The 12584-nt window shown below is 37.0% G+C and overlaps 1 protein-coding gene across 4 annotated transcripts in view; it reads left to right on the top strand.

Annotated features, from left to right (window-relative positions):
- The window catches only part of TRAPPC8 (trafficking protein particle complex subunit 8), a 51982-nt gene extending 45768 nt beyond the window's left edge, over positions 1–6214 (top strand). For 2 of the 4 annotated variants that reach the window (XM_083862898.1, XM_083862896.1), the window contains 4 exons: positions 119–166; positions 1512–1657; positions 3153–3242; positions 5184–6214. In XM_083862898.1, the coding sequence (XP_083719024.1) occupies positions 119–166; positions 1512–1657; positions 3153–3242; positions 5184–5418 (519 nt within the window). In that variant the 3' untranslated portion in view covers positions 5419–6214. The remainder of the gene's footprint in view (positions 1–118; positions 167–1511; positions 1658–3152; positions 3243–5183) is intronic. The other 2 variants (XM_083862899.1, XM_083862897.1) reach the window with 1 other exon arrangement.
- The last annotated feature ends 6370 nt before the right edge of the window (positions 6215–12584 follow it).

The following is a 12584-nucleotide window of genomic DNA, read 5'->3' as shown; positions in this document are numbered from 1 at the left end:
GAACTAAAGGTTTGAAGTATTAACAGCAGTATGCACTTTCACCAGTAAATGTTTCTGCTGCATTTCATGATGTACGTGTCTACTTGTAGAGGTAAATATTCGTATTTGTCTTTTGTAGGGTTTTAAAAAAATACTCGGGAATTCTGATTGGGAGGACTTGGAACAGGTAATTGACTCTAGGGCAAACTACAGTATGTAGGATATTGCTGTGTGGTTGAAGGCAGCCTTGAAAATTGGTTGGAATATTTGAGGGGAGAGAATAATTTAAATGAAAACCTATAACCTCTGTCGTGTTTCATGCTGTCAGTTTGCATTGTTAGATAGGGTAGGATGGAAACACCAAATTCATTCAACACTTAAAATATATTTTATTGTTATTATGGAATATCCTTTTTTCTTCTCAAATTACTTTTTGAGAAAACTACTCTTCCTTTTGAAGGAAAGACTTGCAAGCCTGTTGAAACATTTGATGTCTTCCTGGTATTATCAGCACAGTGACTTAGGTGTTAAAACGTGTTTCTGAACACCCAGTGTTTGAATTTTAAATCAGGTTTCATTGCCTGTAGTGTTTCTGTTCAGCTTAGAAGGTACAGTCTATCACTTTTTAATGAAAAGTATTAACTTTATTATACTGTACCAACTTTCTGGTGGCTTCTTAAAAATCTTGTTTCATGTGCTTTTATTAGGCAGTCGCATTTACTGCTGTAAATTCTTTTTTTATTTTAAAGATGGATTTGCTGCAGAATAGGTTCATAAGGAAATTCTAAAGGGCAGCCCCTTCTTGAATAAATCCTGCTCACAAACCAGATTGGATGATGTTGGACAGAAATGCTGCACCAAATGCAGGCTGATTGCAGCTTTCTGTGTCACTTAATTTCTTCTGCTTCAGAGACTCATTCCATCCAAAGGGTTGGGGGGAATCCCAAATAATGTGTTAGAGCTTGTCTTGGGCTTTCAGCTGGGGACAAAAGGTAACTTTCATATCTGCAAATGCTTGTTATGCATTTCAAAGGTACTCTGTTATTAAATCCTTCTTACAGTGTTCACATTCCTGTAAATTTGTTTGCTTTACTTTGGATCTATTCTGGGAGACTTGTGCCTTGTCTTTCCTGTTTTGAACTTTGTAGGGCAGGTGATGAATTTTTGTTGTTAGGTACAGCTGCTGAACAGGGAACAGTGTAAATGCTGTCCCTTTTTCCTAGAAGCCAAATCCGAGGACTAGCAAACCACTGCAACAATAGCATGCTTTTGTGAAAATAGTACAGATAGTTTTGTTTTTTTTTTGTAAGCAACTGTGAAATGTCTCAAAAGAAGGTAGTAGGTAAATCACACCAGTTCCTCATCCAGCATGCTTAGTTACAAACCGCATTGGAAAGCAAAAGTGAGCTTCATGATGCTGCAGACTTTTTTCCATTATGAGCTGTAGTTCAAAATGAAAAATTGTAACTTCTGTGACAAGATATCTTGTACCATATGTTACTATTTTCAGTGTTATTCTGAATTTGTTTCAGGAACTACCAGAAACGGTTCTATTAAAGTTTTTTCGACCAGAAAACACACCAGTACCTGCAAGACCAACACCAGAGCAGCTTTCTAATCTTATTAAGACAAGTCTTCATTATCCAGAGTCTTTCAATCATTCTTTTCATCAAAAAAGGTTAGTGGGACATTACCTTTAGAAACTTCAGAAACATTGTTAACTGGACATGAATCATTTTGAGAGATGTTATGTGGGTTATGGTATAAAAATCTGGTATGCAAGTGTGAAATCTTGTTCAATTTTTAAACTCACTGCTTCAGAATTTTATGGGTAAAATGAAAGTTTCATGTAACAAAAAAAGGGCTATAATACCATAGTTCACAGTTTTAATGTTAACAAGTAATATTATCAAACTCACTGAAAGAAAAATAGTCTGCCCCCTTTGTGTTTATTTTTGTTGTTAGAGTAATAAATAGTGTGATTTATTTGAGAAGCCAGACAGAAAGAGGGATGTACTTTTAGCTCAAAGGAACTGTTATGTCTACAGCATCTCACTTGCCAAGATTAGCTGCACATGGTTCTGACTTACGTCAAAAGGAAAGGTGGTAACTGTTCAGATCACTGGGGCTTGTCTCCTGGAAGAATATCAGTATTAACCTCTTACAAAGCCTGCTGCTTTTTGGAATGAATTGGTTGGAGCCTGTAAAATCCATGAGTCTTTCTAAATGGTAATGATATGAACAAACCCCTTGGCTTAAGTTCGGAACATTAAATGGCTTGTAATTGAAACATGAAGGTACCTGTTTAGGTTTGAGTTGTTTTATCTGAAAGCTCTACTGTGTTACAGTTTTTTATAATAATGTAAGTTGTCAAAAGAAAGGGATTTGTTTCTAAACTCTAACGTTCAAATATTTTAAAGTGCTGTATTTTAATGACAGTGATAGACCATGCATTATCCCTTTAAGACATTCACCTCTTATGGTTATAGTGTAATAGTTCTTTTCTTACAATTCAGTTTTAGAATATTTAGACTGTTAAGCAATGGCAGGGAATTCCAATGGCACAAATCATTTGGTGAATACATAGAGCTGTTTCAGCTGCAGTAGTTTATGTTCCTGCCTGTCAATATCTTACTGCAGCTTTATTTATAGAAACAATAATAGTAGTTGTGAATAAGCAGAATATCAATTAACTGTTAGTTTTATTGAGGATAAAGGCTTGCATTAAATCCTGATGTGCATGTGCTGTCGTTCTGTTTGGGCACTGTTCAGGCTATAACTTAAGGCCCAATGCTAACAATTCCTGTACAGGAGGCAGTGCAGAAGAAAAGTATCCAGTCAAGATGTGCCAACCAGAAATTCAGAAAATAGCATACTGGATCATGTTACCCCATTCTGAAATACTTCTCATCACACAAGCAGATTTCCTGTAAACTGAGGTTTACAGGAAATGAGCCAATGCTGTTTGCCTTAATTGACAACTTTTATTATAAGTAGCTCTAGTCAGTGTAAATGGTTATATTGCTGCCTATACTGTATTGACTTTAACATAATTGACAACTACATATAAATTCTGTGTTACTAGAATTCATTTTAACTATTTAAGAGTATAATTAAGACAATCCAGGATTAAGATTTTTTTTCATTTAATATGGAACTGTTTCTCTTTGCAGCCTCTGTCTGGTACCTGTGACTCTCCTACTTTCCAATTGTTCCCAGGCTGTTGTAGATGTGATGATTGATTTGAGGCATAAACCAACAAGGTAGTGTGTGAATGTTAATAAAACAGTGTTTTTTAAGAACCCATCCTAGCTTGGGGAGTCTTGTAATATTTTAACTATATTGAATATCTGGAATAGGATTTTTTTCAACAGTGGCTTCTTTGAAAGAATGAAAGTTCATAAAGAGTTCATACAGTTAACCATTTTCAGTCTCTGCTAAGAAAGAGCCTTTAATTGGGACTCTTGAATATTTAAAACTCTGCAGATCTTTTCTAGAAAATGGGAAATGCTTTTCCATCAGTGAAATAGGAGCTTCACCAACCTTTATTAAACATAAGTTGTCAGGGGTTTCATTTTTAAAATACTGAGTAATTAGTAGACAACTTCCTCCTGCAATTTGGCTTAGTGTAAAATTTTATAGAACCTTGGATATTTTAAAAACTTCCTCTAGATTTAGCAGCTGATTCTTACGACTGCTTTTTTGCTTAGAACTGTAGTAGTATGTGGGGAAAATAGTAGCTTTGAGGAAGTGTTCATGAATTGCTTCTAAAAGTTTTACTGAAGATTTTTCGTGGGATAGAGAATTCAGTACCATGATACCTGTACTATTGTAATTCTGCCACTTCTGTTCAAACAAGGCAGCTTCAACTAATGGGTAATGCAGGTGACAGCTTCCCTTCCTCCCTTCTGCCCTCTTAGATATAGTAATACCTAGTTTGTTTGCACCAGGAAGGGGAGAAAGATTGTGAAGACATTGGGGGGGGTGCTTCTTGCTGACAATCTATGGAGCCAAGTAAGGTATCAAAAGCCCAGAGCCTAATACACAGGTTCTGAAATGGAAGGCTGAAGATTTAAATGTGGTTTTACTTCTCAGGTATAATTAGGAAGCCTTTCACCGATCTGCTGTTTTTTCACAAGATGGTTGTGTTGTGTTACATTGTGAGACATGTCTTTGGAAGGATGGTGCTTAATGAATGAAACTGCTTAAAAAGAAAGCCCCCAAACATTCTCTCCTAATGTATAAGTGCAATGTCTCTAAGGCAGTGTATGTCCATGTTGACTATTCCTGTGTGACATGCAGTTTGATTTAACTCTAGCTCATGGGATGGGCCTAAGAATGCCTTAGATAGTACTTCCTTAAACTGTGACAGTTTGGATCTTTTTACTACATTTAGTGTTAGTGTTATGTGCCAGTTATGTAGAAAGCTGAGAATACACTGAGTTCTTAATTGTACATCTATGTGTAATTAATGTCCTGTGTATAGTATACAGTACATTAGGAACCAAAGAAATACTCTGAAGGTTTGTAATGATTCACCTGAGCTAAGGGGAGAGCCACTCTAAGGATTTTTAAGTGAGTCAGAGAACATTTGGTAAGACCCAAAGTTAAACTGAGCTGATGGATGAACATAAGCATCCCTAAATTTGCCTAAAGGGTACTCTGAGTCTGCATGTATTTTTGGCAACACATGTGTGGTATGGATGTAGCAGGAAAGAAGACAGACACATGAATTTTTTTTAAAGTTGTATTATAGTATCTCAATAAAATGTTAAGTGGAGTTCTGTCTGTAGCTATGATGGCAACTGTTAATCCTTGCAAAGTTTAGCTTCGTCTTGCTAGATAAACCTAAATCTCTTAAAGGAGGGTTCTCAGAACAAAGGCAGCAGTATGCATTTGGGGAAGGCAGTGATTTAAGAGTAGAGATTGTAGGCAAGCAGTCAAAAAGACTCAGCAGCTTCAAAGACATCAAAGACAAACGGCAGTGGGCATTCATCCAAGGAGAGCCAGAACAGTAACATAAGTTCCCTACTCCTGCCTTCTGAAAAGTTTTTAGAAAGTATAAATCTTTGTAAGGGCCTGGTGAGGGGGACAGAGTGCATTTTGAAATCTTGGGAAAACTTGAAGTTGGAGGGAATCTTGTAAATTGGTAATATATACTTCAAGTACAGAGAATTAACATTTTAATTTTATTTTTTTTTCAGCTCTGAAGCACTAGAAATACATGGATCTTTTACATGGCTTGGGCAAACACAATACAAGCTTCAACTTAAAGGCCAGGAGGTCTATAGCTTGCAGCTCAAAGCTTGCTTTGTTCATACTGGTGTCTATAACCTTGGAACCCCTAGAGTATTTGCCAAGCTCGTGGACCAAGTTACTTTGTTCGAAACAAGTCAGCAGAACTCCATGCCTGCACTTATTATTATCAATAATATCTGACCACTTCCTGAAAAAAAAAAAAAAAAGGCACTAAAAGACAAAATAAATGGGATTCTTTTCTTACATTGCTGGTTGACATTTTGCTGCAGTTTTTTTGAAATAGCACCTCAAACATCTAACTCGTTACTAAAGATCGTGTAGAAAAGAAAATAGCAAAATATTCAGATGACTTGTCAGTTTGTTTCTTGATGCAAGGCACGTTGGACTGAAAATACGTTTATCCTTTTATAATGTATTTCTTCTCTGGTAATTAAGATACTCATAACATAAAATACTCTAACTGCAGATCTGAACATACTTGTATGTCCAATGCCCTGTCAAAAATGCAGCTGTTACTGCTGTTACAACATCCAGCATGGTGTGTTTAATATTTGTGGCTGTATTAGGATATGGTTCAGGAAGAAAACCTCATTGGCTTTTTCCTGTCTGAAGCCATTAGTCATGGTAAATCCCAACCTTACTGTGAAGTTCAATGAGGTCTCTCAAATCCATTTCTGCTTCTCGGTTCTTTAGTTTAAAATTTTGGTTTCATATTTATGGAAACTGGTGGCTTTTCAAGGTTTACATAAAAGTCCACCTAGGGTGTTTAAAAATAATTTGAACCAGTTTGAGTATTTTCTCATTCATCTCAAAACAGAATGCACTATTTCACAACCATGAGATTGTCATTTAAATTGTCACTTACTTTATTATGTAACTATAACAGCTGATCTGTTTAAAAAATCTACTCAAGATTTTCAAGAAATGTATTATATTTATAACAAATGTACTGTAAATAGAATAAAGCATACACCATATTCACTGTATGGACTGGTGGCCTTTTTGCTTCCCTTTGCTTACAGCTGTAGCAATCCACAGGTGCTGCTGCTATCACGGGACAGTGCTGGTGTATGAGACAGTGCATCAACCTTCTGATGCATTTTTACTCTTTTCAGGTAAGCTTTCCAATTTTACTTTTGTTTGGTACTATTGTATGACTGTCTCCAGGACTTCCTGAAAGTCTTGGAACCCATTCACAGCCCATTACCTTTCATAGTCAAGCTTAATAGGGCTGTGGATCATGTTGCTGTATCAATAGAACTGGTGTACAGCTTGAAATAATATTCTAAAAGGTTCTCGGCACTGTAGCCTTAAGCAGTGTCATCGTTGCTTTTTCTATCTCACACCCATTTAGGGAAAGAAAAGTCATTATTGATGCCATTCAACTGTGCACTGTACGCCACAATGTTCTAAGTCACAGTTGGTGTATATTTTAAGACAGCCTGTCCAAAGTGGGTTATCAAGAGCATCATGTTTAGAAACTGTGGATGAAAGGAGGAGAGAAGAGACCTTGGGGAGGGAACTGGGCTTATCTGATGGAGGTTGGAGATGGTACAAGTGTCAGTTCAAAGTGAGATCTGGCCATTGAGCAATGACTGGCAGGTAAAAAGCAGGTGAGGGTTTGAGAATCTCTCAGTGACAGTGCAGTGAGATGAGATGATGAGCAGGGCAAAGCAGCTGCTGGAGTTTCTCAGCACTCCAGACCTCAATGTGTAAGCTCTGACCTGCACATCTGGGCAGTCTGGGATTCATCAGGCTGAGACCCAGCTGTGGGCGTTTGAGGGAGGAGGGTCCTTAGCAACCTGCTTTTCTGGATTTCAAATGTAACAGTGGCGCTTCTCCTTTTTTGGAATTGCAGTAGCAATGGTTAGCTGGAGACATGCTTTTTGTCTCTCCTGGTGTGTCATTAGAAATTCTAAGTGTGTCTTTGGGAGCTCTAAAAATCAGAGTTTTATTGTATGATTGCTTAGGAGAGGAACTAGCAGGGAAGTAGAGCTAAGCATGCGTCCTTAGTGGATTCTAGTGTGGGAAACTGTGTCTGCACTGTGTTCTCCCAGTGATGATGGAAAACAATTCTGTTGAAATGAAAATTCGTCTTGTCTTGCCATTGAATAAATATATTTGCAAGGGCATGCTTGTGCTTCTGTCACAGCAATGTTGTGGCTCACAGTAGATCACATCTTATTTTGAGATAGCTAGAAATGGTTCTCAAACACAATAGGATCCAAGGGATCTTTTTTGTACTAGGAATCTAGTGGATTTTCCTTTCTTGCAACCTTTGTAACATAAAACCATGAAACTTGCCAAGCTAGAGATTTTTGGTGAGAAATAAAATGCCCTGTTTCAGTCTGGGGAATTTGGGAACAATTTTATCTTATATTACTTAAAATACAGAAATAATTCCATATACAAATAGACATGAAGTTCAGCTTTTCATTTGAGCTGAGTAACTAACAAACCTTTTCCTGAGGTGAATTCTGCCGTCCTTCCACACTTCATGGCATGCATTACTCCATTGTTTGCATGGGGAATTCAGGTGGTTGTAGGCTGGTTTGCAAAAATTGCTGAAGTGCTGCATTGACAGATTACTGTTTTGTGCAATGCAAATCTGGAGTGATAAGAGTCAGAATGTCAATCCTGTAGGAGATGACTGATAACATAGCAAGGTCTTGTGCTTTTACTTGTCTCAAGCAGCAATCCCCATCTGCTTCCTCAAAAACAGTAGAGATCATTCTAAATGGAGTATTGTTCTTATATTTTTAATATTGTGTGCTTGTCTTGGCTGAAACTGTCACTATTTTATTCTTAATTTTTTTTTTTTTTAAGGAATGGTTACGCAGAAATCTGAAATTTTCTCAATTTGTTGCCTTGTCTTGTAACTTAAACTTGTCTATACCTCAAAACAGGAAAAACTATCATAACTTTAAATTAATACTTAAATTACTTATGACAGAAACTCACTTTATCTCTATTGAAAATATATTATTAAAATCCTGTCTAAATATTGAGTAATGGAATAATGACTTAACTTGCAATAAATAATCTACAAGTTTGTAGCAAAAGCAGTATTAATGGCTTAACTCATAAGCAAAATGGCCATCTACTTATTCTTGTGGTTGGTGTAACTTTAATTTTTATTGCTGTCTCAATAGAACAGTGTCTGGCAAATGACATAAAAAGTCTATTCTTACCATGATTTAACACAGGTAATATTCTCCTGATACTCAGTATGTGTGAAAACCCATGTTCTCTGCAGGAACTGGTTACCATTCCAAGTTTGGAAGTTTGAAGATAATTGGTCTTCACCACACAGCCTGACTTCATACCAATTAATATAAAATCCACTGAAATCCGCTTAATTTAAATACAGTTTTGTAAAGTTTAAAATCTGCCAGGTTTCTGAAATCATTTGCTTGTTCCTGGAAAGACTGTCTGTACAGTGAAACAAGTAGGGCTAGACACTTGGGGTCAGTGAAGAATTTAGTATGAAAGATGAGGGGAAAAAGAAATAAAATTATCTTTTTTATTTCAAAATAATAAAACATGAATTTTCTAAGTAGAAAAAGGGCACTGAACCAGTTTCTCCATTGTGTTTTTATACAAAACTACAGACAAAGCCAAATAGGATTCCTTATTATCCCTCATGTCATAGGTCATCAGTCATTATTACTGACTCTCAGGATCCAAGACTTGAAGCTAACAAAGGAAATGAGCACCAATTCATTTCCAGTTTTGACAGATAAAAATACTCTAGTGGCCTATGCCTTGAAGCATCAGTTTTCCCCAGAAATAAACTTTACTTTTGTTTACTAAATAACTTTGGACTCCTTCTGGAGTTGTGTTTCTTCCCGCTGGACAGGGAAAGTACCTAAGCTATTAAGTACAATTTCATAATATTTTTGAAAAAGTTCTTAGTATTAGGAAATTCTGGTGTTTCTTGAAGCATAAACTCAGTTGCAGTTTATTTCATTTTTGTGATAGGATTTTGCCAAGTCCAGGAGCAGAATAGAGAGGTTCAAAGTAACTGTTCTTTGGCAGTCACTCTAATTGTGTGCTGCTCCAGAAGAAATGCGTAAGGTTCCAAGATAAAAGTAGAAGAATTTCATGTTTGGATTCACTGACATAGTGAATTTCAGCAGAAATAATACTTGATACCCATGGCCAGTCTGGGTCTCATTTCATAGGTTGTATTTTGAGCTGTTACCAAATTTCTTTACACGTGTAACACAGGCATACATGTATACCATGTTATGATAAAAAGACAATATAATTAAGTTGTGAGAAAAATTTTGTTAAAGTACTAGACTGACTGGAAAATGCCTATGCCTTAGGAATGAGGATAGTGTATAACTAGAATAATGAAAAAAAAGAAAAGTTGGTTTTCATTATTTAAACCTAAGGTCACAATAACTACACAATGTAAAGAATCTTGGTAATACACCAAAGCTTTCTTACTGATCTAAAGTTAAATTTTCTCTCTGACTAAACCACAGAATAACATTTTCATTATTCTTCAGCTGTAAAGTGTAGATGCAGCTGCTTTACTGAAGAGCCATCACCCTGGAGAGTGCAACCATGTGGTGCAATGGCAGCCACAGTCAGATTAATGGGAGCAGAACTTTTAATATTAAAGGTTGTCTTTTAAGACACAGGGCTGTCTACACCAGAAGTGTCACCCAGCCCAGGTGTCTCAGAAGTCAGGTTGCTGAATTGCAATGAATACAGTAGGGACTCCTGGATGTTTTTCACTTATTACACTCTTGCTCCAGTGAGATAAGGGGTTATTTCTGAATATACTAAAATACGAAGATGTCTGCAGTAATGGAAAGCCACTGAAGGAGCTTCAGTCTTTCTTCATATGCACGTTGCCTTTTCTTCAGTCCCTTAAAATCTTAATGTTTACTGTCTCTTCAAAATTACCCTTGAACAATTTCATGGAAAAAAAGACTCTCTACAGAGTAAAAGCTAGGCTGAACAGAAGATAATTTTTTCAATACTTCTGTTTTTAAAACCGTGAATACAGATTAAACTCTGAATGTTTCCTGATCCTGTTTAACTCAAGATTTATTTATACACATTTCTAGTTTACAGGAGTAAATTATTAATTTGTAAAATGTCACTTGGTTAATGAGTTCTGCTAATTGCTTAGTGGTAGCTGAAGAAGTGGAAAAATGAACACTGTTTAAAAAGTGTTGCTTATAGACTATAGCAGTGTATAAATCAATTCGGCTGGTGTTTGCAAGTGTTATTCCTCGGGTTTTCTTCTTTGTAAGTCAGAATAGATGTATTGTTCTCCTGATTATTGTGGCATAGTTCCTTACCCTGTTTCCTCCAGGATGATGCAAATTCTGCTTAAAAAAAAAAAAAAAAAAAAAAAAAAAGAAAAGAAAAAGAAAAAAAAATACAACTCTCGCCATAGATTTTTCTTACTGAGGTAAATAACTTAGTGATGATCTCTACACAGCTGCCCCATGATTGCCAGGTACTTTGGAGTCTTAGGATGAAGGAAGTATATCTGTATATTGAGGAGAATGTAGAAGAATTAAGAACCCCTTCTTACCAAGAACAGAAATACTTCCTGAAATTCACAGTAAAAAATATTTCTTCCTACCCTTGTGAAGAAAGCATCAGTGATAGACCCGGCTTTCCTCACTTCTCAGTGCAGATGCTGTTGTTGGGGGCATGCCAGAGGGAGGGACAAAAGTGTGCTCAGGACATGGGCTCCGCTTACAGTTGCTGACACCGGGATTGTATTAGGTACATTTAGTTTTAGTGGCAGTTAACCCTAAGCTCTTGAACCCAGGAGATGCTTTGAAAATATCAGGTTTTTTTAATATGCAGTGATAGCTCTCATGATGTTGGGGAAGTACTTGAAAACATGATTTGCTTGTTCCAAGAGTTTTGCAGCCATGAGACAACTTTAAAAAATGGACCAACAAACAAACCCTCCAAAAAAACAACCAAGAAACCTTCTATAAATATCCCTCCCAATTGTAATGCCATGGGCAAGTGGAGGGAGCTGCCAGAGAGAGGAAAGGGCAGTAGCAGTTCAAAGCACTTCTGGCTCTGCTTGGGAGGAGCAGTGAGAGGCCTACGAGAGAAGACTACCCTAGAAAGTTTTCCTGCTGTGACAGAACTGATTGAACACATCAGTCAGGGTAAGAGGACAAGACTCAGAAATCACAGCTAATGCTGTTTTTCATTTTAGCATCTGTCCTCAAGGATCACAGCTTTTATTCTCCAGATCACAGAGGGGAGATGTCACTGCCTTAGAGGTTCATGTTCTCTTTCTGGCTGCTTTTCAAATCTACTCTTCATCTGTAGGTCACATGAGTGCTAAGCATTCTGGATGAAGTGTATCCTCAGATGTACTAAAAACACTATTAAATTTATTTGTTCTGTTATAGATGCAGATTAGAGCAGAGTAGTTAACTTATTGAAATACCACTTGGAAGTATATATATTTTTAGAGTAATATCTAGAACTTTTTCAATAATGGATCTGTCAAAGATTACAAGGAGATTGGGAATAATTTATTGTTGCTTGTCACCACATTTTTTCCTACCAGATAAGACTTTTTTTTACTCTGCAAGGCAGAGTTCAGCAAATATGTGTGGGTGTTGAACATACTCCTGAGAAAAGCTTCCTTTTGTTCAGTCTTTTACGTAACTGGCTATGGACTAGAATTTCTCAGAAGGCTTGGTAGGTATTTTCAGCATTTTACAATATAATTTCTGAGTGTGTCAAATTTGACATTGATGAAGGTTGCCATGAAAACGCATTCATTTCCTTAGCATGGAGAAATGCCAATTAAAAATAGGATTTTTAAATCCCATTCAGTGGAGGTCTTTGCACAGTGGTATGCTTTCATTACACAAGGCTAACAATGTGTGCATTGGGGTCACAGTGGAAGGGCAGATATGTAGTGGAAACCTTCCCTGTGCTACCATCCTTTTTCTCACTTTGACTGCTGTAAGTATTGCTGGAAATGAGAAGTTGTGAAGGAGCAGCTTTGTGGCTTTTTTTCCCCCCCTGATTGGAATCTTTACAATGAAAACTCATGCATTTAAGTGAGTTGGTTTAAAACTAGCATCCCTTCTGTGAGTTAAGGCTCTGCCTGAACTGTCAGTGCTCTGTGTCTCAGTGAGAGTGAGGAGAGCATGACAGGAAGGCTCCAGCCTTGTAGAATCCCTGCAGTGCCAAACAGCTCTGGAGAAAATATATATAAACAAGAGCTCAAGCACTTGCTCTTTGGCTGATCACATGAACAATCCCAGAGTGAGCTGTGAGGCCAACACACCTGCATTAGCATCCTCGGGGCAGGTGAGACAGCAATCCAGAAGCTT

The sequence above is a fragment of the Zosterops lateralis genome (assembly GCF_965231275.1).
Source record: "Zosterops lateralis genome assembly, chromosome: 1".
NCBI classification, from domain to species: domain Eukaryota; kingdom Metazoa; phylum Chordata; class Aves; order Passeriformes; family Zosteropidae; genus Zosterops; species Zosterops lateralis.
This window is presented reverse-complemented; position numbering and strand designations above follow the sequence as displayed.